Source organism: Sciurus vulgaris, assembly GCF_902686455.1.
Source record: "Sciurus vulgaris genome assembly, chromosome: 2".
Classification (NCBI taxonomy): Eukaryota; Metazoa; Chordata; class Mammalia; order Rodentia; family Sciuridae; genus Sciurus; species Sciurus vulgaris.
This window is the reverse complement of record NC_136462.1, coordinates 148,589,904-148,616,488: the sequence shown is the minus strand read 5'-3', so window position 1 is coordinate 148,616,488 and position 26,585 is coordinate 148,589,904. Positions and strand designations below refer to the sequence as shown.

The following is a 26,585-nucleotide window of genomic DNA, read 5'->3' as shown; positions in this document are numbered from 1 at the left end:
CCTGACAAGTGGAGATGAGTATTCGGCCAGCCTTGGCTCTTCATCTTTTAGTCATTACCAAACCCAAAAGAATCTTAGGGTGTTGAGGAATTCTTGGTGTCTTTGTTTTGCCTTTTGCAAACAGGGTTCCTGACGGGGTTTTCAAACTGGAACTTGGTGGCAGTCTTTCATTTAGCAAAGATTGAAGGCCCTATGCTCCTTTTGGAACCTCTGGAGGTTCTCCAGGAGAGGTTGAGTGCTGACTTCCCTCTTGCGTTTACCTGTGCTGGCTGACGTTAAGAAGTGTACTGGAATTATGCAGAACAGGTGCAGAGGCAGGGCAGAGGGTGAGATCCCCGGCCTTGGCTGCTCTGTGTTCAGACTTTACCATGGAAGGCAAGGTGTGTTCTGTCTGCAGAAGATAGCCATGCTTTGGGGTTAAAGTGGATGGCATGGATACTGCCAGGGCTTGGTTTATGGCTTCTAGCCTCCTGCTGGCTTGGCCTTCTGCATTAAAAACATGAGTTTTTACTCACAGAAGAGATTTGCTCACCTCTTTCTCAGCTATGATCCAGTTACCACCACAGAGGAATGGTATCCCATGCTTCCCTCCAGCATCTTTACCACACAATTATAATTGGTGTGTTTACTTGCCCACTTCCTGGTTACCTTTGTTTGAGGGCTAGGGCTGTATTTCTGCCATCACCAGGGTCTAATACATAGGAGGAGGTACATAAATAGGTCCACCACCTCCCCCATTCCTACACCACTAACAATGCTACATTTTATTTTAAGAGCGTCTCAGCTGTAACATGCTATTAGAAATTTACACAAGTCAAAGTGACCAAAGCTAGTTTTGTATACTTACGGCTAGTGACCCTGACTCTAGCGCTGGAAAAATAGTGCCTCCCAGATTTCCTCATTGACAATGAACAGGGACCAATTGCTGCTGGATCTCCTATCCAGTTGAAGTTCTTGGGCTGCAGATGGCACCGGGAATGTTGTGGAATTGCAGCATTCGTGTTTGGCAGTGGCCCTAAGATCCTGGGGATCAATTCATGGGGCCGAAGTGGTTGCAGGAAATGAGGCTGGCCCTGCTCTGAGGTGGCCCCTCTCAGGAGCACCAATGGGACCAGACTCACAGATTGTGCTTCTTGACTGCCCAGCCCGTCCTGGTGAAATCTAGGCTAGAGGAGAAGAGCAGCTCCTTACCACATTTCTTGTGAGGCTGGATGGAATGTTGGAAGAAATAGGTAACAAGAATCTCTTCTAGGTCATAGCCACTAGTTAACCAGTTACTTCTTTAGGGTTCGACAAAAACAGAGGGCCCAGTAGATTTGTTACTAATAGATTTGTTACTAACCTAGGAAATAGTGAATTCAGCAACTGTTTTGCTAGCCTGAGACTATTTACTACTCCCTGTTAGAGGACACAGTCAGTTCTAGAGAGATTACACAAGCCACTGAGCATGGTAGCAACCTTGGTATTTGTCAGTCATGAGTTTTGGACTACTGTGACATAAGAATATAGAGGGCAAGTCCCTTGTAATTGAAAAAGTTGGGACCTGCACTTTGCTGGATATCAATACTGAAAACAAGGGAGCTTGGGAACAGATGCAAAAAGAACCAACAGACCAGACCCTCTCCCAAGGCCCAAGATATTCATCTTTCCCAAGCTCCATTGACAGATACCATCACATAAACATCCTTTGGTGTGACACCACCATCTGCTGGTATCCCTTCTTTTGCCAAAGGCTTCATAAGGACCCTCACCTGATACTCATGAAGTTTTTTCTGGCCCCGGTGACTGGGGTGTAGCATGCGGGTCAGCTGCTCTACAATACCCAGGCTTCGGATGAGATTCTCCCTTTGTATCAGGGCCTTCATCCGCTCTAGCTCCTCCTCTTCCACAATATCTTGAGGCTGCATGGTGTCCAGGTGTACTGATTTCGGCTACAAAGTACATGAGAGATAAATGAAGGATTTCCGAGGACAATTCAATTCCCAAGCCATCAGCAAGGATGGCTGCAGAACTCACGCCCACTCTACTTCCATCCCTGCCCTGACTCTCTTGTAGAGTTCCCTTTGATCTCCATTCTCTCACCTTCTGTTCCAATAAGTCAGTTTCAATTTACTGATTAGGAACTCATCTCTCTTGGGCAAGGGGAGAGGACAGCAGAAATTCCCTTCTCTAGTAGTCCCAACCCATTTTCCTGCAGAATGGTAAGAGTCACAAAACCCCTGACACCTCTTTCTCCCGCTTCCGGTTCCTGTAAGCCAAGTAGGTGAAAAGGCCCCGGGGCCCTGCCCTGGATCGGCTCTTCTCCCCAGCTGATTCACCCTGGTTCTGGTCCTTGTTTTCCTTTCGCCTCTTAGTGCCTGAATTCTCCTGCTGTTCCTGCTTCAAGCGGATCTCTTCTAGTTGCTGCCTGACAAAACATAAAAGCTTCAGATAGTGGAGGGATCGTGTTGGGGTAAAGGAAATGGAGGGAAAATAGGAATAAGCAGGAATCATTATCTTAGGAATTAGGGAGGAAGATGAGAAACCTGCTGAATGAAAAGAGTCACTAAGAGGCTGATAGAATATATAACTCCATTTCTCTTTCCTCAAGTGCCTGGCTTCCTCTCCCCCTGCTGGGAAACAATTCAGCTTCAGGATTTGCTCTCACCCACGTGCATAGAGGAGATGCAGGACAAAGTGGCAAAGTACCTGGCACATTCTTCTCTGGCTTTGGAGGCAGCAGTCTCCTGGAAGAGGGAGCCATTGTGCTTGAAGAAGGGTTCATACTTCCCCGTGTCAGGCCCAGGATAGATCCGCCGATAACCTCCCAGGTGGGAATCCTCATATCGTTCCTGGTCCTGCATGGCTGCATGGGACAACTCAATCTGTTCTCGCCTGTGGAAACCAAGCTCCACAGAGTCAGAGGAGGGCTTTGAGAATGTTCAGTGAAGAAAGGAAGGCTGCGTAAGGCTTTGAGAAACTTCTACTGTTTGCTTGGCCTTCCAAGGCCCTGTCTGTATGGGGAAAGCTGTCAAGCGCATCTCTGGTCAGCCTTACCATGTGTGTAGGCATAAGAATAGACTTGGTTTCCAGAAACTTGATTCTTGTTCTAAGTGCACAGGGGTTTGCTTGTAAACTGGCACTCCAAGTAATTACAATCTTTCAGGTTTCTAATTATGAGACCAATACATGTTCACTACAGAAAACTTAGAAGAGCAAAAAGATTAGAACTTCCCATGATCTTACTATGAAATTAGCATATTAGTAATCAGTACAGAGCAAGGACTCCAGAGCAGGACCTCCTGAGCTTTGCAATTCACTAGTTTGCCTTTCCTCCCTCACTTCCTTTTTTTCTTCCTTCCTTCCAAATTGGGATCATATACCAGGGTTTTAAAATGAGTGCCTAGCCAAACATGGTAGCACATGCCTATAATCCCAGCTACTTGAGAGACTGAGGCTGGAGGATCATAAGTTCAAGGGCAGGCTGGGCAACTTAATGAGACCCTGTCTCAAAATAAAAAAAGGGTCTGGGATGTAGCTCAGTGGTAGAGTAGTTTTCAACCATTTTTCCCCATTGAAAGACATGATTCACTCAGGTCCCTGTTGATCCTCATAGGAACACTCAGGGTGGTTAATTTATCCTCCACTCCTATTCATCACACAAACATTTGAGTACGGCTGTTCATCAGTCCCTAAAGCTATCATGAGGAATAAAATGCAAACTACCCCTGAATATTGGAATACAGCTAGAGAAAAGCAATGTTATTATAGGAATAACCCAAATTTAATTTTATGTATCATTAACAAATTATAATTTTAGTATCAGTAACCAATTACCATGTTGGTAACCCATTTTACAAGGAAAACAAAAATGGGTGATCAACACTGATTTAAATAGTTCCCTATTAACAACTAAACTGTTTTCTATGTTTCATTATTACAAAGTTTCTCAGATACTGGTTTCTAGAGGAACTGTATTAAAATAACAAATCAGCAGTTGGGCATGGTGGTGCACACCTATAATCCCAGGTACTTGGGAAGTTGTAGCAGGAGAATAAGTTTAAGGCCAACCTCCAGAACTTAATGAGACCTTGTCTTAAAATAAAAAAATAAAAAGAGCTGGGGATGTAGCTCAGTGGTAGAACTCCCCTGGGTTCAATCTCCAGTATTGAAGAAGAAAAGAAAAGAAGAAAGCACAGCAAAGGAAACAATTAGGAATAGGAAAAGCAAACCCACAGAATGGGAGAAAATCTTTGCTAGCTACTCAGACAGATGATTACTATCTAGAACATATAAAGAGCTCAAATATCTATCTTTACACCAAAAAATCAAGTAACCCAGTTAATGGGAAAATGAACTAAACAGACACTTCCTAAAAAATAGCCAACAAATATATGAAAAACTGAACATCATTAGCAATTAGGAAAATGCAAATCAAAACTACACTGAGATTTCATCTCACACCAATCAGAATGACAGTCATCAAGAATACAAATAATAGAGCTGGGCATGGTGGTGCACACCTGTCATCCCAGCAGCTCGGGAGGCTGAGGCAGGATGATTTTGAGTTCAAAGCCAGCCTCAAGTAACGGTGAGACCCTGTCTCTAAATAAAATACAAAATAGGGCTAGGGATGTGGTTCAGTGTTAAGTGCCCCTGGGTTCAATTCCCAGTACCAAAAAAAAAGATACAAATAATAATAGATTCTGGAGAGACTGTGGAGAAAAAGGAACATTTTTATACTGTTGATGGGACTGTAAATTAGTACAACTGCTATGGAAATCAATGTGGAGGCTCCTTAAAAGACTAGGCATGGAACCACCCTAAGACCCCACCATACCACTTCTTGATATTTACCCTTACTACAGTGATAAATGCATACCCATGTTTATAGCAGCACGATTCAGAATAGCCAGACTATGGAACAAGATTAGGTGTTCATACATGGATGAATAGATAAAGAAAATATAATATATACACACAATAGAGTTTCATTCAGTCATAAAGAAAAATGAAATTATGGCATTTGCAGGAAAATGGATGGAACCAGAGACCATCGTGTTAAGTGAAATAAATCGAATTCAGAAGGTTAAGGGTCCTATGTTTTATCTAATATGCATAAGCGAGAGAGGAAAAAGGAAAACAAAGGTGGGGGTGGATGTCCTAAAAATCAAAGGGAGACTTATAGAGGAAAGAGATCAAGAGGTGTAAGGTGAGGAGAAGGGGGGAAGATGGGAAGTGATTTTGGCCAAATTATATTGTTATATTGTGTGTATGTATGAATATGTAACAATAAATTCCATCTATATATAATTATAATACACCAATGGAAAATGAGGAGGAAAAAAAGCTAATCAAACCACCTAAAGCACCTTATATGTTAATATGAAAATAGCTCTAAAATATGTCACCAAGCAGGGTTCAGAGAGTGTGTAAGTTATGCAACTGGGTAAACAAGGGAGAAAATATTTTGTATAATACATATATATTTGTGCTTTAAGTGCTTGTGAAAGTGTAACACTACACTAGGAATGTTGATCGACTCCAGGGAGGAAAACTCGTAGCTGGATGAGAAGGGCAGGGGAAAAACTGTGCACTATATCATTTGAATTTTGAACATATGGCCTATGTTATGTGATATATTATCTATACAGATGTGATATACTATATATGCAAAAAAAATTTTTTTTCACAGGACTGTGGATCAAACCCCAGGGTCTCATGCATGCTAGGCAAGTGCTTTACCTTGGAGCTACATCCCTAGCCCCCCAAAATGTTTTTTAATAGCTAATTCGTCCTCAGTGACCTTCTTCTAGTGGACTTTCATTCTCAGGAAAGTAAAAGCAAGACCAGTTACACAAATAAATACACATTAGATACCTGACTCACCTGACTTCTCGTGGCTGTTGGTGGCACTGCAAAAGCCTTTCCTTGACTCTCCGCTTGTCCTCCTCTAACACTTTTCTTTTATCACAGCCCCGGAGGTTAACAAGGGTCATGGCATCACAAAGAAGTGCATCCTTCACCTCTCGATCAAGGCGTGAATCCGTGGTGAAGCTTGGAGAGTGATTTACCTGCCAGGAGAAGTAGTTATTGCCCTGTTCCTATATCTACCACCTGAACAGATGGTGGCCTCTTGAAGACCTGAAGGTCTAGGAGAAACATCCCTTTCTATGACCACATCCAAGGTGCTGGAAGCTCTTGCTTTCAAGGCCACAGGACTTTGCACAGCGATCCCTCCAATTCACAGGCATTAGGAGGAGAGCAAATCAGACAGCCTAAGTCTACAGATAAAGTATCCTGAAAGTCAAGGTTTACACCAGAAATGCTGGGGATCCCAAACCTGGATTGCTGTAGTAGTAGCCAGAGATCACCAAAGTTTGACTCAAGTTAGTCAAAAGAGTAGAGTAGATGTCTCTTGCCTTCTACTGGTTGCCACCCACCCTGAAGTTTCCCCATTCCTGCTTCTCTGTTCAGCCACCTGAGTGCCTCCTATCCCAGGTGTACTGTTCAGGGAAGCCTCTGAATCTTGCTCTTGTAAAGATGAGGAGAAAAACCTTACCTCCAGCAGCCAGGGCTTCAGCTTGTGGTCCAGCAAAACATCAAAACCAAGGATCTCAAAACAGGCACACGTACCACCACTCAGATATTGAGGGAAACAGGTTCGATAGTTGTGGCGAAGAATAGAGTGGGCTGAGATGACAGTTTTGATAATGATGTCCTCGATGTCACCCCACAGCTCTCGGGGGTTGTAGCTGTGTTCTCGCAGCCAGGCATTGAGTGTTGACAGCTTCCTGTGGGGCCCAGTGCTCAGAAGAATACCAATTTCTATGCCAGCAGGTAGGTGGTTCCCTGATGCTAACCCTAATTCCAGGCCTGGGCCCCTGTGCATTAAAGGGCTGCAGCTGGGAGCAGGAATTAGTTATTAGGATGAGGCTTGGGCTGCTAGAGCTTAGGCATAGGACCAGGGTCTATAAAGGCAGTTTTCCTAAGCAATCAGCCTCCCAAGAGTCTGTTGGATTTCATGGGCTCCTGAAACTGTGGGGCTAAGGGACAGAAGAAGGAGGAATAAAACAGTGTAGCGAGTACCTCTTACTGCCTACAGCATCATCCCGGACAAAATTCTCATTGTGTTTGTTGATAGCATAATTGGTCAGGTGCATGCAGACATCTTCCTGTGAAGCAAGTGGCCCCATGGGCTCAGACTGCTTCCATGTGGCCCTCCTCTCCAGCGCTTTGTGGCCTTCTCTACCCCTCCCCAGGATTGCTGGTCTCCTGGCCCTTTGCACCAGGGGACTGTCCTTCTGTAAGATCCTGGGGAAGAGGGTGGGGTGTGCTGGGCACCTTTTCTCAGTCACCACCCACCAAATGCTTTCCTTACAACTTGGTGCCATGGCTCTCACTGACTTACTTCCTTGTTCTTGTGTGACAATGACAAACCTCTACCTTGTTTCTCCCTAGAACATCAGCACTCATGGCAATGGAAGAGAATAGGGTGCCACTTTGCCCCCTCACCAGGTTGTTGTGGCTGGGCTCCACATATGGCATGGTGGCAAAGCGGGCCAGGCCCTCCTCATACATGAAGATCCGAAGAGGGTCACAAGATGTGATAAGGACGTAGATTCGCATGTCAAACTTGAAGCCATCGATAAGGAAAGGCTAAGAGTATGCAAACCCAAAAGGAACGTAATTAACTTTTGAAGTGCTTAGTATGTGCCACACACTATTATAAGTGCTTCAAATATACAATAACTCAATTAATTCTCACAACAATCATATAAAGTGGTTACTGTTACTATTCCCATGAAACAATAAGGAAATGGAGGCAAGAAAAGGGTCATTAACCTGCCTGAGGTCACATATCTAAGAAGTAGAAAAGTTGAAATTCAAACCTAGGCAGGCTAATTGAACCATGGCTCCATACTGCCTCCAAGATAATGGGGACAGCAGAAAGAACAGGAGCCTAAAACTGGTTCCTCCCTGGCTTTGGGAGAGACAAGGAACCCTGGAATCAGGTAGGGGTCTGGTGGTATCAAGGTATCTTTCACCTTAGAAATGTACTGCTGGCAGATCATATGCTCTCCTGGCTTGATCTCCCGGGGGTTCCGGGTGATGAAGATGCCACGTCCCTGACAGCCACTGTCTGGCTTGCAGATATAAGTGCGGGTTTTTCGCTGCCGACCATAAGATTGGAAGTCCCCATAGCTACATGTGAAGAGGAGCAGGTCAAAAGGTTTCTGCAAATCCTGGCAGTCCCAGGGGTTGTGGCTATCTTCCTGCTATCTAGGCTATCTAATCCTATCTATGGTCTTCCTGAAGCACTGTCCTCAGACCCACTTTTCTTTGATCATTTGAAACTTTCTTGGTCCACTTTCATCCCTCTGAGACATACCACGGTCACAAGACCAGTCTGGAGGGGACTTTGGAGGGTGACTCATTCCTGCCTTGAGGACCTCAGCCTGGGAAACCAGATACACTCACTCTGCCGGGAGGCACCAGGTGCGGGGGAAGATGTTGTACTCTGTAGGATAGAGTTTCTGCATGCGGTTGAGGTTCCGAGCCAGTAGATCTTTGCGGCAGATTTCTGTCATGCCAGGGAAGTGGTTGATTTTCTGAAACAGAGCCAGTTGGTTATACTGTCCCCCTAGAGTAAATGACAGTTCCTGGGGTCTGGGCATTGCAAGAAACAGTGGAAAAGGATGGGGAAGAAGGGAGAAATCACAGTGGAGGTGAGCACTGTCCCTACTACCCCAAGGGTAGAAACAAGAAGATTCCCTCAGGCAAGTGAGAAACCTTCCCTAGGCTTCTACACCCAACATGCATTTAAAAATGGACAGAGAGAAGAATGTGTACTAGCCAGACCTCTGGGCCTTCTAACCAACTTCTACCATTCCTCAGACCACCAGTACTTGTCTTATAAAAGTAAGGATGCATGGCAGTACAAAGAAACCATTTCCTAGAATATAGAAAAGAGAATAGCCCTTTTTGTTTTTATTTTGAGAGAGGGTCTCAGTAAGTTGCTTAGGTCATTGCTAAGTTGCTGAGGCTGGCTTTGGACTTGGAATATTCCTGCCTCAGCCTCTGGAGTGGCTGGGATTATAGGCATGCTCCCCCACACACATGGATTCTAAACTGCTTAAATGGTTGGATCTAAGCATTCAGCTGGCCCTGTTGTTAGCTCTGAAGCTGCCTCTCAGTCTTCTCCCTCAGATCGGCTCACCCGCCTTGGAGCAGGCAGGCTAGACACAAATGTCACTAGGCAGAGCAAATAATGGGCAATGATATGCCCACCAGGAACTTCCTTCAGATAACAGAAGCTCCAGGGAGCCAAGAGAAGAATATTTCCATTGGAACAGAAGACCTTTAGTGTAGTCTTTCCTGTCTACACAGGGTACAACCAAAAACAATGGCAGCTTCATGCCTGGACAGGGGGATAGGAGTAGTCATTCTGAATCTTAGGGCAGGATGTTGGTACCTGAAACCTCTTCATGTCCATGACTCGTTCCAGTGAGACGGAGCAATCTGTCCAATACACAGTCCATTCTTCTTCCTCCCCCACTTCCTTCAGGCCACATATTTGGGCTGCCCGCCGCACTGCAGAAACAGGGGGATCAGTGTTGCCAGCCTGGGGCACCAGCAACATGCCCTGGAACTCTAAATGGGTCAGGAAAGGAACAGACCTGACCAGAGGGAAGGTTGAAGAGGGAGGTGACTCTTACTTCAGTTCTGCATCTTAGTTATCAGGTGGCAATTCCAAGTTCATGAGGCTGTCGGGCCCTTCCAAAATATGCAGCAGAGAAAACGAGAGCCTGGCCTTATGATTCTGCCAGTCCTATCTCTCAGTCAGGATTGTTTCTGCAAAGCTGACCCTAGGTGGGTACCACACTGGTCCCTAACACACTGTGCCCCTTGCACAGATGGCAGTGGGAACAAGAGGGGAGGATTTTTTTTTTTTTTTTAAATAGGTGAAGTTCCTCCAAAGTTTTCTTGAAGTACTATGGTTTAGGGTTTTTTTTTTGTTTTTGTTTTTGTTTTTTTAAGTGCTGGGGATCAAACCCAGGGCCTCATACACACTAGGCAAGTGCTGAGCTACACCCCAACTCCCTGCCTCCAACCCCCCCCGCAAAAAGCCTGTTTTAATCTTGTCTCATCTCTGCTCAAATCTGGGAAGGGTAGGGCAATGGTGACTCTCACTCATTTTGTTTTTGGCAGTACTGGGGACTGAACACAGGAGTGCTGTATCACTGAGCTATACCACCAACCTTTTAAAAATCTTAAAATTTTGAGACAGGGTCTTGCCAATTTGCTGAGGTTGGATTCAAACTTATGATTTCCCTGCCTCAGCCTCCCAACTCTCTAGAATTACAGGCATGAGCTACCATGCCCAGACCTTTTGTTGTTGTTAGTTAACTGAAGATATTGTCTCTACCATCAAGACTAATTGGAATAGTAATATCTCAGCTGCCAGTAACTGAGCCAGGGGACATCCAGGAACCTCAACATGGATTCTAGGCCAGCCTGGCAAGATCCAGGAGCTGGGAGCTTGATTGGAGCTCCTTCTCCATAGTAAGAATGACAGCCCTCTTGTGTAAAATGGTGTGAGTGATGAGTTGGGTGCTTACCACTTTCATACTTGCAGTTGGTCAGGTTGATGGCCAAGGGTCTGGAATGGAGGAATAGCAGAAATCAGGCAGAGTAGAAGGGAAGGACAAACCCTGGGCTGCCAGGCTCTCAGATGAAGAGATATCCAACAAACACAATTCATTTTTTTCCAGAAGCCATTTAAAGAAAAGACAAGGGTGATATAAACATGATGAAATTCTGCCAGGCATAGTGGCATATGCCTGTAATCCCAGGGATTCTGGAGGTTGAGGCAGAGGATCACAGTTTGAGGCTAGCCTCAGCAATTTACTGAGTCCCTAAGCAACTTGGCAAGACCCCGTCTCAAAATAAGAAGGACTGGGGATGTAGCTCAGTGGTAAGGTGCCCCTGACACACACACACACATACACACAAAGCTGAAATTCCAAAAATGAACCAGCCTGAATGTTTCTGAATTTTGTTTCTGTTGTACCAAAAGGTTAATGATGCTCCAGCCTTTCCTCTCCTTTTCCCAAAAGTGAAGGGAAAAGCTTAGGTCCCAGTCTTCCAAATGCTGAAGGGAGGTCAGGGGGTGACTCTCTGGAGCCAGGCAGGTGAGGGGGTCCAGGGAAGGTTACCTGCGTTTCCGCCTTCTCTTTCTCCTCCCAACTTCTAAGTCATCTGTGTCAGTTGGGGCTATCAGTTTCTTTGGAATTTTCTTGGCTACAATGGTTAAGGGACCCCCATTCTCAAATGCCTTATAGTCTGCCTTTGAGAATGCCTGTTGTGAAGAGTTAGGAGTGGTATCTTCCTCTTTAGCACACTCCTCCTCAGATTCCTCTTCCTCAACAGAGTCGTCCTCGGATTCACTGGTCTTACTCGGCTCCATTCTCTTAGATTCTAAGGGGAGGAGGGTAGGAATTAAATATATATAAGATCTGTTTTCAGGCACAGGATGGCTTGCAGGAATCCACCCAAAGGCCCTTCATGGTGTTGTAAGGGAATGTTACAGCCCCTTCAGAACAGAACAATCCCACTGAACACCAGATGTTTCCAAGTTAAGGGAGAGGGTGTGTTGGATGCCAGTGAGATGTGGATTCTCTGACTACCATTCAAGATCACACTTTGGTGCGTGTAGGAGTTTAGCAGAGATGGCAGGAACCATAACCATGGCTCTTGTTCCTCAATGGAATGGGGAATAGCTGGGTGAACTGGGGAGAAAATTTGCTTTGTAATACAACTGAGATCAAATGTACTCTAGGCCGGCCCTTTCCCTGCCTCAGAATTCAGTTTATCCACGTAAACACACTGGAGACAGGCACCCCTTGGACTCTGACCACGGAAGGGGAGTCCACGGCGGACACTGCCCACCCGAGGTTCGGAGAAGAGCCGAGGGGCTGCTGGGGCTGCCCCTAGCGGCCTGGGGTTGAACCCAGCTGCTCGCTCATGGCCGCCCTTCGCCCGCTTCGGCTCTTTCTGGGCGTTGCTGGGTTTCAGGGACCGCCTATTCGTTCCACAGGATCGTCTGTCCCGGCTGTCGCGAAAGGGAGCCCGCTCCCTGTGGGGGTTAACTCCTGGCTCAGAGATCCCGGCGGCGGCGGCGCCTTCCTTAGCTAGCCGACAGCCGCCGCCGCCGCCGTTGCCATGGACCTGAGGGCGGCTCCCATTGGACTAGCGTTCTGGGGGCGGGTCCTTCCGCTGGCCACACCCACCCAGGTTCCCGCTGAGACCCGTTTGCTGGCAGCTGGAAGCGGAAGCGCCTCCAGAGTTCCCAGGAGGACCTGTTCCTCCGATGCGTCATGGGAGTTGTAGTCCTCCTGATTTGGCGCCACTTCGCATCTCTCCAATCCCATTGTTCTTGGAACCCACAAACCAAGCATGTGTCGGGGATGAACAGTTGCTCTCTTTTCTTTAGTTTTTCAGAAACCGTGCAGTGAACAGTCTTTGCCCTCTAGGACAGCTGTGATTAGGACACACATCTTCCAAGGCTTTCAGCCTGATGGGCTAAGACAGCTCCATTAACTAAGGAATAAAGGGACCACTTCATGACATTGTTCTGTCACTGTGATCCCCTTTTCCTAACACCCTCCCACTTTGACTTCTGCTAGCCATCTCCACCGAACTCAGCCCAACTTGTCACTCAGATTATCTGAGATTATCCTGTGGGCTAAATCCAGAAAACACTTTAAAATTTTCCATCCTTTAGGAGGATAGAACTTATGGTTTTTTGTTTGTGGGTTTTTTTTTTTTTTTTTTTTTTTTTGTGTTGTGAATAGAACCCCTGACCTTGCCTATGCTAGGCAAGTGCTCTACCACTGAGCTATATCCCCAACTCTATATAGGCATTCTTTTTTTTTTTTTTTTTTTTTTTTTTCCGGATTATTGTATTTATTTTTTATTTTTTATTGTAAACAAATGGGATACATGTTGTTTCTCTGTTATATAGGCATTCTTTTTAGATGTTGATAGACCTTTATTTTATTCATTTATTTCTATGTGGTGCTGAGAATCGAACCCAGTGCCTCACACATGGTAGGCAAGCCTTCTACCACTGAGCCACAACTCCAGCCTGATGTAAGCATTTTTTAAATTCAGACTTCTTGCTCTTTCTTCAACATGACACAGCATATATAACTATGTGTGTGTGTGTGTGTGTGTGTGCGCACGCGCATACACACACACACACACATATATTATTTATTTATTTATTTATTTTTTAGCTCCTTGAAATGCTCGGGAGTCCCTTGTTTCCAGAACACTAGTTTTTCCTCTTGTGTAAACAAATATTCAGTGTTCCAGGCACTGTTCTAGGATCTGGCTCATCCTCGTATCTTGCCTAAATCACCATCATTCAGCAAACTCTTCATTGGATTCTTTGACTATTCTTCATTTTTCCTCCTGTTACAGGCCTATGGCAGAGCTGAGGCAGCTACAACGGTCCTCTCTTAGTTTTTGTGATCAGACCAGAAAGATCTCAGACATGTTACCCAATGTAGTAGATGTGAGTTTACAGGAAAAGGGAACACTCTCAAGGGGGAGAGAGGGTGCCCTCAAAGAGGAGAAGGATGGTACCCCCACTCCTGCCCTCCTGGGGGGGGGGGGCATCCCAGGGAATTTTCCAGAGTTCCACCAGGACCTCTTGAATTTTGATGGACAGCACAATCACATCAAACTTCCAAGTCCCAACTGTGTATAGTAAAGGTCCAGGACAACTCTAGGTCACTTTGGCCCATGATGACTGGTTCTAATTGGAACTTGTCTTATAGGTTTTTATGGTTAGGGGAAATTATTCTTGTCTCCCTGAGTTCTGGGATCTGGTCTGTGTAATTCACAGAAGTCTCTCTCTTCAGGATAACTTTTGTTACCCTGCATTTCTTCAGATAACAGATTATTTGTTGAGGTGTAACACATATCCTATTGACTTAAGCCAGGCACGGCTACAGGTAAATTACTTTTTTAAAGAAAGCATATGGGCTGGGGTTGCAGCTCAGTGGTAGAGTACTTGCTTAGCACGTGTGAGGCACTGGGTTCAATTTCCAGCACCACATAGAAATAAATAAATAAGTATTGTGTCCATCTACAACTAAAAAAATTAAAAGAAAAAAGAAAATGTGGGGGTCAGCACAGTGGACCCAGTTTATAGAAGTAGCCCCCTAACCTCTTGTTCCCTCTACTTACACCTGTTTGTTATCTATCACTCCCCACTGCAGCTTGAGCATTTTTCCTAAACTGCAAATCTGTTACTACACCATTAGTTCTCTTCAAGGTTTCCCATAAGATCAAGTCCAAACCCCCTTAGCATTTGTGGTCCTATGTCAAGAGGCAAAGAGTTGGAGAGGCCTTGTTTGGCTCAACACTTCCTATCATGGTTCTGAGTACCAAGTGACTACATATTCCATATTCTGGCTGAGAAAAAGCTTCAGATCAAATCCCCTTCTTAAAGATTTCTAAAGCAACAACAACAAAACTTTGAAAAATTTCTAAAGCTAATAATCAGCTGAGAAACACCACCATAAAGAAAACCTATTTGACTTTACCCCTACCCACTTTATGGAAAAATTCATTTGGCTCAGGGAAGTCCCAGGGAGAAACTGGGAAAATCCAGGTAATTGGCTCATCACCTTGGACACAAAATCTACTTAGCTGTAATAGGGTTACATGCACTTGCTTCAGTGAGCAAGCAAGGAAAAGTAAGCATATTGAGCTTGTATATGCAAAAAAGCTCTCAGAAAAAGGTTAACATTTCTGCCACTTGCCAAAAACATGAGGGTAGTCAAAAATTTGAGAGAATGTTAAAATGATCAATCGTTCTTTTTTTTTTTTTTTCAGCACAGGGAATTGAACCCAGGGCCTTGTGCTTGCAAGGCAAGCACTCTACCAACTGAGCGATATCCCCAGCCCTCAATTTTCTTCTTATAACATAGGTTATGGGTGCATAATCTGCTTTAATCTGCTTTAACTTTAATAAGACTGTAACTTCTTTTGTGATATAAAATTTCCAACTAAAATTCTACAATAAAGTTTTGCATAGGCCTGGGCATAGGAAGCCAAATACCTATGGGCCTAAGCCACAGCCAAAGCTGTGCCCCCACACTAGAAGACAGAGGAACCAAAACCTCTACTGAGAGAGCTCTCCCAGCTAGCCAGTGGCACCCTACTCAGTAAGCCCCCTTTGACTCCTACCCTGTGAGCAGGAACTCCCATTCTTTTAGGAGGTTTGGAACAAGAGTAGTGGCAATGGACTGGTGCACAGTGACTGAAGCTGAGGCAGGAGAATCTCAAGTTCAAGGCCAGCCTCAGCAATTCAGCTAGACCCTCACTCAAATAATAAAAAGGGTTGGGGATGGAGCTCAATGGTAAAGCACCTCTGGATTCAATCCCCCCAAATAAAATAAATATAAAAGAGAGCAGTGGCAGTGATCATCCCTATTGAAAACTAAACTCAGGAATTTTTTTTTCTTTTTTACTTTTGCTGTACAAGAATCAAGGAAGCACAAGGAAAAATGGGATTATTATTATTATTATTTTTGGTACCGGGGATTGAACTCAGGGGCACTCAACCACTGAGCCACGTCCCCAGCCCTATTTTGTATTTTATTTAGAGACAGAGTCTCACTGATTTTGCTTAGTGCCTCACTGTTACTGAGGCTGGTTTTGAACTCTCAATCCTCGTGTCTCAGCCTCCTGAGCCACTAGGATTACCATGCCTGGTGAAAAATGGGATTTTTACACACAACTCTTACAATAGTACTTTTTGACAGAGCAGGACAAAGCAAACATTTCTCAAAAATTTCCACAGCCAGGCACAATGGTACTTGCCTATAATCCCAGCTACCTTGGAGGCTTAGGCAGGAGGATAGCAAGTTTGAGGTCAGCCTGGGCAGTATACTGACTGAGATGCTGTCTCAAAATGAAATAAAATAAAATTTAAACAGGGTTGGGGATATAGCTTAGCTTAATGATGGAATACTTGCCTAGCATGTACAAGGCCCTGGGCTCAATCCCCAGAATCACCCAAAAAAAAAAAAAGAAAGAAAAAGAAAAAAAATTCCACATTGACTCAGATGCAGATAGAGGAATAAAGACTTAGCTCTGGATTTTTCAAGAAGCCTACGTCATGCAGAACTTGTGAAGTGACAGAGAAAGACTCCAATTTCTTTTTAACATTAAAAAAATTGTTCTAATTAGTAAAGGCTATAAACTTTTAAGAGCAGCATTACACTTTATGGTTTTATGGGCATTGCTGACTGGAGAGACAGTCACAAATGCACATTGTCCCAACTTAGATTCTGGCATCTAACTGCCTGTGCTGCAGTTCGAATCATGTCTTATCTGGCTGACCTTGGGCAAGTGATAATCTGTCAGCTTCCCTCTCTTCCATTTGTTAAATGGAAACGTGCCTTTAAAGTTATGAGGACACCCTGTTAAATGGAAATGCACCTTTAAAGTTATGAGGACACCCTGTGTTTCACAAGAGATAATGTGAAAGATCACTCAACTCTTATGTTGGGGGCTGGAGGAAAATTCAAGGTGAATTTTTAGGGAGATGACGAAGTAGGGTACTTGGGTGGAGCAGCAGGGACAAATGAAAAGAGAAGAATGAAGAAATAAAAATCAATGGTGGAATATAAAAAAGAAGGAAAGAAGGAAGGAAGGAAGGAAGGAAGGAAGGAAGGAAGGAAGGGAGGAAGGGAAGAGAAAATGTTAGATGCCTGGTGTGGTGGCATGCACCTGTAATCCCAGTTACTTGGGAGGCTGAGGCAGAAGAATCACTTGAGTCCAGTGGTCCAGGGTTTTGAGGACAGCCTGGGCAACATAGGCAGACCCAGTTTCAAAACAAAATAAACAAACAACAAAACAGTGAGCAAAGGGAAAACAAACAGAGAAGGTGAGAACAGGAAAGTGAGAAGCAGTGAATACATCCAGGAGAGAACACTGATTCAATTTATTCCAAGATTTCTCCCCTTCAGAGACCAGTTATGAGTTCTTTCTTTGTTCTTCCCCTTCACCTGAGAGAGGTAGGAAAGCAATCATGAAAATAAATGTTCAAATAACAATGATGAATGGCCCTCTGGAAATGGATTCAGTCAGTTAGCAAATAAATACCTCCAGAAGGATTACACTTCTTCCTGGGCCATCAGGGCTACCAGTGCTTCCTGCACCTCATCTGCCTGGGCTGGGGGCAGCAGACAGTCCTGAATGAGGGCCAAGGCAGCCTCCTCCGTCAGGCTACTGAAGTCCTGGGATGTTTTGACAGGGAGGTGGCCAGCCAGTTCACAGAGGGCAACATTGAAAGCCTCACCTTCCTTTATTCCAAAGCAGGACTTTCGGGCCCACAGAATTACTCGGACCCCTGTGAGGGTTGAGGATGGTGATGCCTTTCCAGGTGGAGCTCCCCGGGTCACAAACAAATTATGTGCTATTTCATGGTCAGTGAGATAGTCAGTGGCCCGACATACCCTGCTAATCAAGGTTTCTAAGTCAGGCCCTGGCCTACTAGCATAAAAGAGGAAACCAGGAGCTGGTAGGGCCTGAAGCAGATACAAATGGCCACCTGGGTCCAGAGGCTCACTTGGTGCCCCCTCCACAGGCAATCTGTGGGCCAGGTAATAGCCATGAAGGTGGAGATGGTTCACTGAGGCCAACCCCCCCAGGCTGTTGAAGCCCACCCGGAAGCCTGGGTGAGAGCTCAGCAACACAGTCTCAAGCCCTGCCCGTAGCACACCAGGTAGCAGGCGCTGGGGTAGTCCCTGGGTAGGCTCAGGAACCAGCAGCACATGGCCCCACTCCAGGGGACTGACATTGATCATCACCAGGATGTCCTCTTGCTGGGCAGCACTACAGTCACTGGGCTTCCGATGCAGACGGAAGAGAACTTCTCCTGGCTGGATCTTATTGAAGTTAAACTGTTCAGGGTCAAATGCCTGCCTCACACTCTTGATGTTCTGGGGACGCCTTCTCTGTACACCTCGCTCCACATTTAGCTGAGCCACAAAACCCACAGCACCAGGAAGGGTTTGAGTTTGCAACTCCCCTAGGCGATAGCGAAAGAGTCCTAGCTCCATCCGCTGCCTCCAGGCAGAACAGAGGGCAGAGTCAAAGCGTGACAGTGACAGTGTGTCCAGGGTGCTGGGTGCATTCCTTGGCCACTGAATGCCTTCCACTATAAATTCCTTCTGTTCATAGACAAAGTCAGGGATGCCTTTCTCCTCCCAGTCCGCATTGTTTGGAGGTAGCAAATATGACGTTTTGTTTGAATCATGCAGAAGAGTCATGGAACTGACCTGAAACAATCCTAAGAGATGAAAAATACATGAGAGTAGTCCATTTTCAGAATTTTTATTTTCAAATAATCTTGACTTTTTGTTTGGGTTACAAAAGCAATATATAATATTTGCCTTTGGTAAAATACTTAGAAAACACAAAAATTGCTCATAATTCCATTATTTGCAGATGAGCGTATGTCTTTACTAAATTAAAAATACAGCTGCGAGCCGAGGTGCATGCCTGTAATCCCTGTGGCTGGGGAGACTGAGACAGGAGGATGGAGAGTACAAAGCCAACCTCAGCAAAATTGAGGTGCTAAGCAACTCAGTGAGACCCTGTCTCTAAATAAAATACAAAATAGGGCTGAGGATGTGGCTCAGTGGTTGAGTGCCCCTTAGTTCAATCCCCAATATCCTCCCTCTGACACACACACACACGCACACACACAAATAGATAGATAGATAGATAGATAGATAGATAGATAGATAGGGAGAGACTTTTTTAAAACAGTTTTATATACATTCATATATATTCACACACACATATATACACATACACACACGTGTTCTATGTATGTGTATTATAGAGGGGGAGAATAGAAAAAAAAAGATAAAAGACAACCCTTATTTCACAATGTTGGCAAAGATGTGGAGAAACTGGAACCCTTGCACACTGGAGAGTGAAGTGGTACAGCCACTGGAGGAAAAATTATGGCAGTTCCCCAGACAATTCTTTTTATTTTATTTATTTAGTTTGATACTGGGAATTGTAGGGGCACTTTACCACTGAGTTATATCCACAGCCCTTTTCAAATTTTATTTTGAGTCTGGGTCTTGCCAAGTTGCTAAGGCTGGCCTCAAACTTTTGATCTTGCCTGTCAGCCTCTGAAATCATTGGGGTTGTAGGCGTGTGTCACCAAGCCTGGCAATATAATAAATCGTATTTGTTTTATAAATATTATTTGTGTGTATGGTGCTGCAGATTGAACCCAGGGCCTGGCATGTGTGAGCCAAGTGCTCTACCATTAAACTACATCCCCAGCAATTAAAAAAATTTTAGCAGGGCATAGTGATGCATGTCCATAATCCTAGTAAGTTGGGAGACCGAGACAAGAAAATCAGCAACTTAGTGAGACCCTGTTTAAAAAAAAAAAAAAAAAAAAAGCTGGGGATGTACCTCAGTGGTAGGGACTCCTAAGTTCAGTCCCCAGTAACCCCCCAAAAAAAGTCTTTGTAAATAAATTAAGATGGCAAATTTTATATTATGCATATGTTTGCACAATTTAAAAACATTTTTAAAAAAAGCGTGTCTCAAAATGGATTTAAGAAATTCAAGAGTACTTGCTTTGCAAGCACAAGGCCCTCGGTTCAATCCCCAGCACCACAAAAAAAAAAAAAAAAAAAGAAAAGAAATTCAATTATTTGCTATTTACCTGAGCTATATCTAAGTATTCACTTATTCATTCATTCATTCAGGATAAACACCTACCTAATGTCCACTACTGGGGGCACCTGTTCTGTATGCTTGCTCAATTCATCTCAAACCACTCTCCCCACTTCCCACTCTTCCTAAGTTTGTCCCTGTTCAGGGCTTCAGTACTTTCTGTTCCTTTAACTCAAAATAAAATATCCCTGAAGTCAAGGATATAGCTCAGTTGGTACAGTGCTTGCCTTGCATGCACACCCCAGCACCACACACACACACACACACACACAAATCCTTTCCCCAGATTTTCTTCACATGGCTGGCTCCTTCGGGTCTCAGATTATAAATCATTGCCTTGGTGAAATCTATACTGCCATCCTATTGAAGGTCCCAAAGAAACAGGAAGAAAGAAAGAATATTACAAGCAGGAAAAAAAGTCTTGTTAAACATGAAAAAAGTAGGCCGCCTCCGCCTGCCGCCGGGGCTGCGGCTCATCCCCGGGCCGGTTCCCGCTGTCTCCTCCGCCTCGCTGAGGGTACACCAGCTTGACTGACGGCCACCGGTGCTGGGGACCTCCGCGTTCAGTTTGGCCCGTTGGCTGGGGACCCGGGACCGAGTCTGGCCGCAGCGCACCTCACCCTTCGTCTCTGCAGGGCAGGTGCCTGGCCGGCCAGCCGCTCGCCGGCCCTTTCCAGGTGGCGCCGCAGTCACAGCCCGCTCCAGAGGCAAGATAAATGAAGGGGTGTAGAAGCAAAATAAATGTCCCTGGCAAGGAGAACTGCCATCACTAAGGGCTGACCACAGTGAAATCATTTACAGAGTTGGAAAGCTATTAAGAACACAAGATGGGGACTCCTGGTTCTGGAAGGAAACGAACACCTGTAAAAGATCGATTTTCTGCAGAAGATGAAGCTTTGAGTAACATTGCCAGAGAGGCAGAGGCAAGGCTGGCAGCAAAACGTGCTGCCCGGGCAGAAGCAAGAGATATATGCATGAGAGAACTGGAAGGACAACAAAAAGAGTTGGGTGAAAAATCTAACAAACAGTATGCTGAAAATTACACAAGGCCTTCATCTCGAAATTCTGCCTCAGCAACAACCCCTCTAAGTGGAAACTCATCCAGACGAGGAAGTGGGGATACCAGCAGCTTGATAGATCCAGACACCTCTTTAAGTGAATTGCTGGAGTCTTTGTCTGAAGTGGAAGAGAAATACAAAAAAGCCATGGTTTCCAATGCACAATTAGACAATGAGAAGAATAATTTAATCTACCAAGTGGACACCCTCAAGGATGTTATTGAAGAACAGGAGGAACAGATGGCAGAATTTTATAGAGAAAATGAAGAAAAATCAAAGGAATTAGAAAGGCAGAAGCATAAGTATAGCGTACTGGAGCATAAGGTGGATGAACTTAAAGAAGGCCTTCGGCAAAGAGATGAGCTTATTGAGAAACATGGTTTAGTTATAATCCCTGATGGCACTCCCAATGGTGATGTCAATCATGAACCAGTGGTTGGTGCCATTACTGTTGTGTCTCAGAAAGCTGCTCAGGTCCTGGAGTCGGCAGGAGAAGGGCCACTAGATGTAAGGCTACAGAAACTTGCTGGAGAAAAGGAAGAGCTACGATCACAGATTAGAAAACTGAAGCTGCAGTTAGAAGAAGAACGGCAGAAGTGCTCCAGGAATAATGGCACAGCGGGTGACCTGGCAGGACTGCAGAACGGCTCAGACTTGCAGTTCATCGAAATGCAGAGAGATGCCAATAGACAAATTAGTGAATACAAATTTAAGCTTTCAAAAGCAGAGCAGGATATAACCACGTTGGAGCAAAGTATTAACCGGCTTGAAGGTCAGGTGCTGAGATACAAAACTGCTTCTGAGAATGCTGAGAAAGTTGAAGATGAACTGAAGGCAGAAAAGAGGAAGCTACAACGAGAGTTATGAACAGCACTGGATAAGATTGAAGAGATGGAGATGACCAACAGCCACCTAGCCAAGTGGCTAGAGAAGATGAAAGCCAACAGGACAGCACTTCTGGCCCAGCAATAGGGCAGCTGCCCTTTAACGTGGGTGCTGCTCTGTGGGGCCCTGCCCAGAGGGACTGACTCTCTTTGTACATTGACAGAAACCCCTTTCAGTACTGTTTTGAGTTTTGTCATTTAAACATCCACCTTTGTATTTTATAATTTATGAGAATGAAGCAGGTTTGAATCTTCATGAATGAACACTTCGGATTTTGTGTGTAGTTTGATTCTAGACTAAGAACTGGTCTGTGCTGTTCTTATTTTTTGTTTTTTGTTTTATAATTTTAGAATCAAGTTTACTCAATATTTTCCCCCAGCTGCCTCAGTGTCTGGGCACTTGGAGGCCTTGTCTTGGGGTCTGGAGGACAGCAGTTCTAATGTGCTGAGATACTTGCTGAAGACCTCAGAAAACACAAGAGCCTTCTCCACAGAGCAATTCAGACTTCAGTGATCTCCCATGGTCAAAAGACATTTACCCATCATATGAGATAGTGTTTATATTTTAGTGAAGAAACAAGTTCATGTGTGGGGAATCAATATGTTTCACTCAAATTTGTATGTTTGGAGGAAAAAAACATTTTTGGAAAATATTTAAATTTATATAAGAAAATGTTAGAAAAAGATGGGGAGTGCATATAAAACTTGCTTTATTGCAGGGGGTAGGGGAAGTCCAAGGCCTATACTCTTAGAGTAAGAGCAGGGTCCTTATTCTTCCATATCAACTATGCTGTACCTTCTGAAGCATTTTCATCAGCTGCTTATTTGTGGAATGAACCTCAGACAAGCCCGAAGGTGGAGGGAAGGGAAGGGCAGGCAGGTGGGAAATCTGCCTGAAAATTCTATTAAACATACCCTTCTTGCTGAACTTGAGTGGCTGTTGACACATTCATTTTATTACAGGAGACTGTGAAACAAATTATGGCAGCCACATCCCTCCTATCTTGCTTCCTCCTCTTTTCTCTCCTCAAGGAAAAATTATCTGGAGTATAGAACTTTTTCTTTTATGAACTTTAATCTCATCTTTAAAGGCATCCAGTGTAGGGTTTTTATTTTTTGTTTTTTAAAATAACCAAGTGTAGGTAATTTGTAGGATTTGTGATTTTCTTTTGTTGTCAGAATGAAGGTGGTGTGTATGGACATGACTATTGTAGCTTCAAAGTGTTTACACAGAAAAGATGTTGGGGAAAACCTAATGAATGAAGGCCACAGAAGATAATAAAACTAGATTTGAAACTAGATAATAAACTCAAAAAAAAAAAAAAAAACATGAAAAAAGTAAAATGAACTGTAAATCCAAGAGTTGATACTCTGACAAAATTGTAACCAATATACCTGTTATCCCAGTTACTTGAGGAAGAGGCCAGAGGATGGCAAGTCTGGGCAACTTGGCAAAACAATGTCTCAAAATAAAATTGAAAAGGGCTAAGAATGTAGTTCACTGGAAGACAACTTGCCTGGCATCATGTGCAAGGCTCACAGGCACAAAAATGTAACCAATAAACAAACCTTTGAGAATCAAACCAAGAAATAAAACTACAATCAGAATGAGAAGATTTTGTTTTGTTTTAATGGTGGTGCTAAGGATCAACCCCAGGGCCTCATGAATGCTAGGCAAATGCTTTACAACTGAGCTAAACCTCCAGCTTTTGATAAACTACTTTTTTAAAAAGTAGTTTTTTGTTATCAATGAACCTTTATTTCACTTATTTACATGCAGTGCTGAGAATCAAACCCAGGGCCTCACACATGTTAGGTAAGCACTCCACCACTGAGCCACAACCCCTTAAACTACTTTTAATGTATATCAGAACATGGCACATGCCTGTAATCTCCATGACTTGGGAGGCTGAGGAAGAAGGATCATGAGTTCAAAGTCATTCTTGGCAACTTAGTGAGACCCTGTCTCAAAATAAAAAATAAAACAGGCTGGGGATAAAGCTTAGTGGTTGAGTGCCCTTGGGTTTCATCCCCAATAAAAAACACACGCACACATACATACACACACACCCACACCCACACACAATGTATGTTAGGAACTCAATTTTATCAATGATTAGGCAAGAAAAAGGAAAATTTGCTAACCAGATTCACTAAGGACTACCACGTGATTCAGAATACCTATTTAATAATGTACAATGAGAAATGTGCCAAGTGGCACAAAATCTACGAGGAATCAAAGTGAACATCAGAAGCTTATTCAGTAAAGGAAGATTCAGAACCAAGTAAGGTGAATGGGAGATCTAGATGACAGCTGGTCATCATGTCACAAGGTAAATTTCCACATCTTCCTGTGAATCTCTGATCACTATGCAGTCAGGTACCCCTGGCTGGTCAGCCTTTCCTGGTCTCAGTCTTACACAGGAGCCAGAGTGACAGATTCTCACTTGTCTATTTTTTTGCTTGTTTTTAATTATTTTTTTAGTTGTTAATGGATGTCACGGTTTGGATGTGAGATGTCCCCCAAAAGCTCACATGTGAGACAATGCAGGAAGGTTCAGAGGATTAGGTTGTAAGAGTCTTAACCCAATCAGTGAATTAATCCCTGATGGGAGTAATTGAAGTGGTATGGTGTGGCTGGAAGAGGTGGGAATTGGGACGTGGCTATGGGGTACATATTTTGTAACTGGAGAGTGGAGTTCTCTCTCTGCTTCCTGATCACAAAGTGAGCTGCTTCCCTCTGCCACATTCTTCCTCCGTGATGTTTGGTCTCACTTCAAACCCTGAGGAATGGAGCCAGCTTTCTATGGACTAAGACCTCTGAAACTGATAACCCTCAAATAAACTCTTCCTCCTCTACAGTTGTGATGGTCAGGTCATTTAGTTACAGCAGTGAAAAAGCTGACTAAAACAATTGACCTTTATTTATTTATTTGTGGTGCTGAGAATTGAATCCAATGCCTCACACATGCTAGGCAAGCGCTCCACCACTGAGATACAACCCCAACCCTTGTCTATTGTTTTAATAACAGAAGATCAACCCTTTATTGGATAGAAAGGGCCTACTCTCAAGAGAAAAATAAACAGGTTGGGATGGCGCTGCACCCCAATCACTCTGACTGGTTTTGGTGTTTCTATAACTCTGTAGTTTCCACTGTATGGAGTGTAACATTTTCACAAATGTGGGACTCATGCATTGATATAGTGTCTGAACAGTCACTCTCAAATGATCACATTATTATATGAAGTGCTGGGAAAACTAGAGTAAACACCAAATAACTGTCTCACATCAGGTCCTGGTTCTCACAACTCCTTATGGGGCTTGCATTTTACAGGGGGAAACAGACACTTATGCAATCATCACTCGAGTAAACCTAAATTGCAAGCATGATACATATGTGCTGTCATGGAAGGAGCATTACACTCTTGAAGTGTAAAGGAGATTCCTAATCTAATGTAGGGAGTCAAGAAAGATTTCACTGAGGATAAGAAGAAAAACCAGGATTGCGCACTCACCTGTAATCACAGCTTGGGAGGCTGAAGCACAAGGATGGGAGTTCAAAGTCAAATTTAGCAACTTGGAGAGGCCCTAAGCAATTCAGCAAGACCCTGTCTCTAAATAAAATATAAAAAAGGGCTCAGTGGTAAAGCACCCTTGGGTTCAGTCCCCAGTACAAAAAAAAAAAAAAAAAAAAAAAAAAAAGGAACACAAGCTCACATTGGCTGAAATACAGGGAGAAAGGGCCAAGCAAAAAGAGGAAGTCTGGGTTCCAGAGGATCAGGCTTTGGATTTTTGAACATTTAACTTTTTTTTCCCCCTGGGGTAGGGTTTGCTGGGGATTGAACCCAGGGGCTCTTTACCACTGGGCTACACTCCCAGTCCTTTTTTATTTGGAGATAGGATCTCACTAAGTTGCTAAGGATCTTTCTAAATTGCTGAGGCTGGTCTCCAACTTGTGATCCTCCTGCCTCAGCCTCCCCAGTCTCTGGGATCACAGGCGTGTGCCACCGTGCCTGCTCCATTTAACGGTTTTAAACTGAGAACGACATACTCAGGTCTAGACTCTACAAAGATCAGGGGGAAGAATGAACTGGGAGAGTAAAGGGTCGGGGTTTTTTTTTTTTTTTTTACAGCTGGGAACTCGTAATCCGGTGGTAGGATGGAGTCGAAGAAAGCACGTCAGCTGTAATGATAATAGACTAGGGTGGGAGCTTTGGAGTGGACCAACCTAAATGTCCTAAATATCTAAACCCAAATGTTCTAAATGTCTAAATGTCTGAGCCAGAATAAGTCACTGAAACCCTCTGGACGTGTATTTCCACGTTTGTAAAATGGGAGCCTACCTGGTACGGCTGTTCCAAGAATGGAAGATAACTATGCACAGTGCTGGACATTCAGTGGGTTCTCAGTAAACAGGCTTAACAGAGCAAGATTGCGTGGTTACTTCCGGAAGAAGGAGCTCGATGTACTGGCTGTTTAAACAGGCGCCGGTTGACAGACTGGAAAAGTGCTTTCTGGGCAGATGGATAGCCGACCGTCTCCAGTCACTCGGTGAGTCCCGAGGTTGCCCGGATACTGTAGCTGCAGGAACTTCTTAGATGCTCCTTACCGGTCCCCGCCCAGGGCTGTTGCCGCCAGCACCTACATCAAGTTAGGGTGCAACACCGCGCGACTTGCCCAGCAGCCGCTACCAGGGACATAGCGCGTCAAGACGCTTTTAACGCAGGCGCAGTCTGCGCTACGCGCGGCCGCCCCGCCCACTAGAGGGCGGGGCCGCGGGGCCTGGGCCCTGCCCCGGAGTTTCCGGCCCCGCCCGGGCCCCGCCTCCGGCTCGCCTCCTACCGCGGGAGCCGGCAGCTAGCGGGCGGAGCA

General features: G+C 44.5%; 3 protein-coding genes across 6 annotated transcripts; 1 reads left to right on the top strand and 2 right to left on the bottom strand.

The window, feature by feature from the left end:
• Positions 1 to 255: 255 nt before the first annotated feature.
• On the bottom strand, positions 256 to 12,147 carry TTLL13 (tubulin tyrosine ligase like 13). The gene is made up of 15 exons (XM_079125413.1): positions 11,932 to 12,147; positions 11,199 to 11,460; positions 10,602 to 10,642; positions 9,455 to 9,573; positions 8,461 to 8,591; positions 8,028 to 8,184; positions 7,495 to 7,638; positions 7,069 to 7,154; positions 6,542 to 6,773; positions 5,869 to 6,053; positions 2,689 to 2,874; positions 2,227 to 2,407; positions 1,752 to 1,931; positions 848 to 1,166; positions 256 to 486 (listed from the first exon to the last, which is right to left on the bottom strand). Exons 2-15 carry the CDS (start codon positions 11,447 to 11,449, stop codon positions 257 to 259), a joined length of 2,442 nt encoding a protein of 813 aa, XP_078981539.1. The 5' UTR covers positions 11,450 to 11,460; positions 11,932 to 12,147; the 3' UTR covers position 256.
• Positions 9,555 to 26,440, bottom strand: GDPGP1 (GDP-D-glucose phosphorylase 1). Of its 4 annotated transcripts, none has more exons than XM_079125531.1 (3): positions 26,057 to 26,440; positions 17,167 to 18,355; positions 9,555 to 9,573 (listed from the first exon to the last, which is right to left on the bottom strand). In XM_079125531.1, the coding sequence occupies exon 2, from the start codon at positions 18,333 to 18,335 to the stop codon at positions 17,178 to 17,180; it is 1,158 nt and encodes a 385-aa protein (XP_078981657.1). In that variant the 5' UTR covers positions 18,336 to 18,355; positions 26,057 to 26,440; the 3' UTR covers positions 9,555 to 9,573; positions 17,167 to 17,177. The 4 variants fall into 4 exon arrangements, with proteins under 4 accessions (XP_078981657.1, XP_078981656.1, XP_078981658.1 ...); XM_079125530.1 differs by lacking the exon at positions 9,555 to 9,573 and adding an exon at positions 10,624 to 10,642; XM_079125532.1 differs by lacking the exon at positions 9,555 to 9,573 and adding an exon at positions 11,443 to 11,460.
• LOC306655120 (leucine-rich repeat flightless-interacting protein 2-like) lies at positions 20,460 to 21,968 on the top strand. Its single transcript, XM_079129396.1, has one exon. The coding sequence runs from the start codon at positions 20,598 to 20,600 to the stop codon at positions 21,693 to 21,695; it is 1,098 nt and encodes a 365-aa protein (XP_078985522.1). The 5' UTR covers positions 20,460 to 20,597; the 3' UTR covers positions 21,696 to 21,968.
• Positions 26,441 to 26,585: the final 145 nt, after the last annotated feature.

What these genes read in the sequence shown, in the direction of transcription:
- TTLL13 (XM_079125413.1), bottom strand. Translation starts at nt 11,449, where the DNA reads ATGGAGCCGAGTAAGACCAGTGAATCCGAGGACGACTCTGTTGAGGAA. An exon ending in AAGAGAAGGCGGAAACGCAG is followed by an intron (nt 10,643 to 11,198) that starts GTAACCTTCCCT and finishes CCTCCATTCCAG; the next exon opens with ACCCTTGGCCATCAACCTGA. An exon ending in TGAAGCCCTGGCTGCTGGAG is followed by an intron (nt 6,054 to 6,541) that starts GTAAGGTTTTTC and finishes TTCTCCTGGCAG; the next exon opens with GTAAATCACTCTCCAAGCTT.
- LOC306655120 (XM_079129396.1), top strand. Translation starts at nt 20,598, where the DNA reads ATGGGGACTCCTGGTTCTGGAAGGAAACGAACACCTGTAAAAGATCGA.
- GDPGP1 (XM_079125531.1), bottom strand. Translation starts at nt 18,335, where the DNA reads ATGACTCTTCTGCATGATTCAAACAAAACGTCATATTTGCTACCTCCA.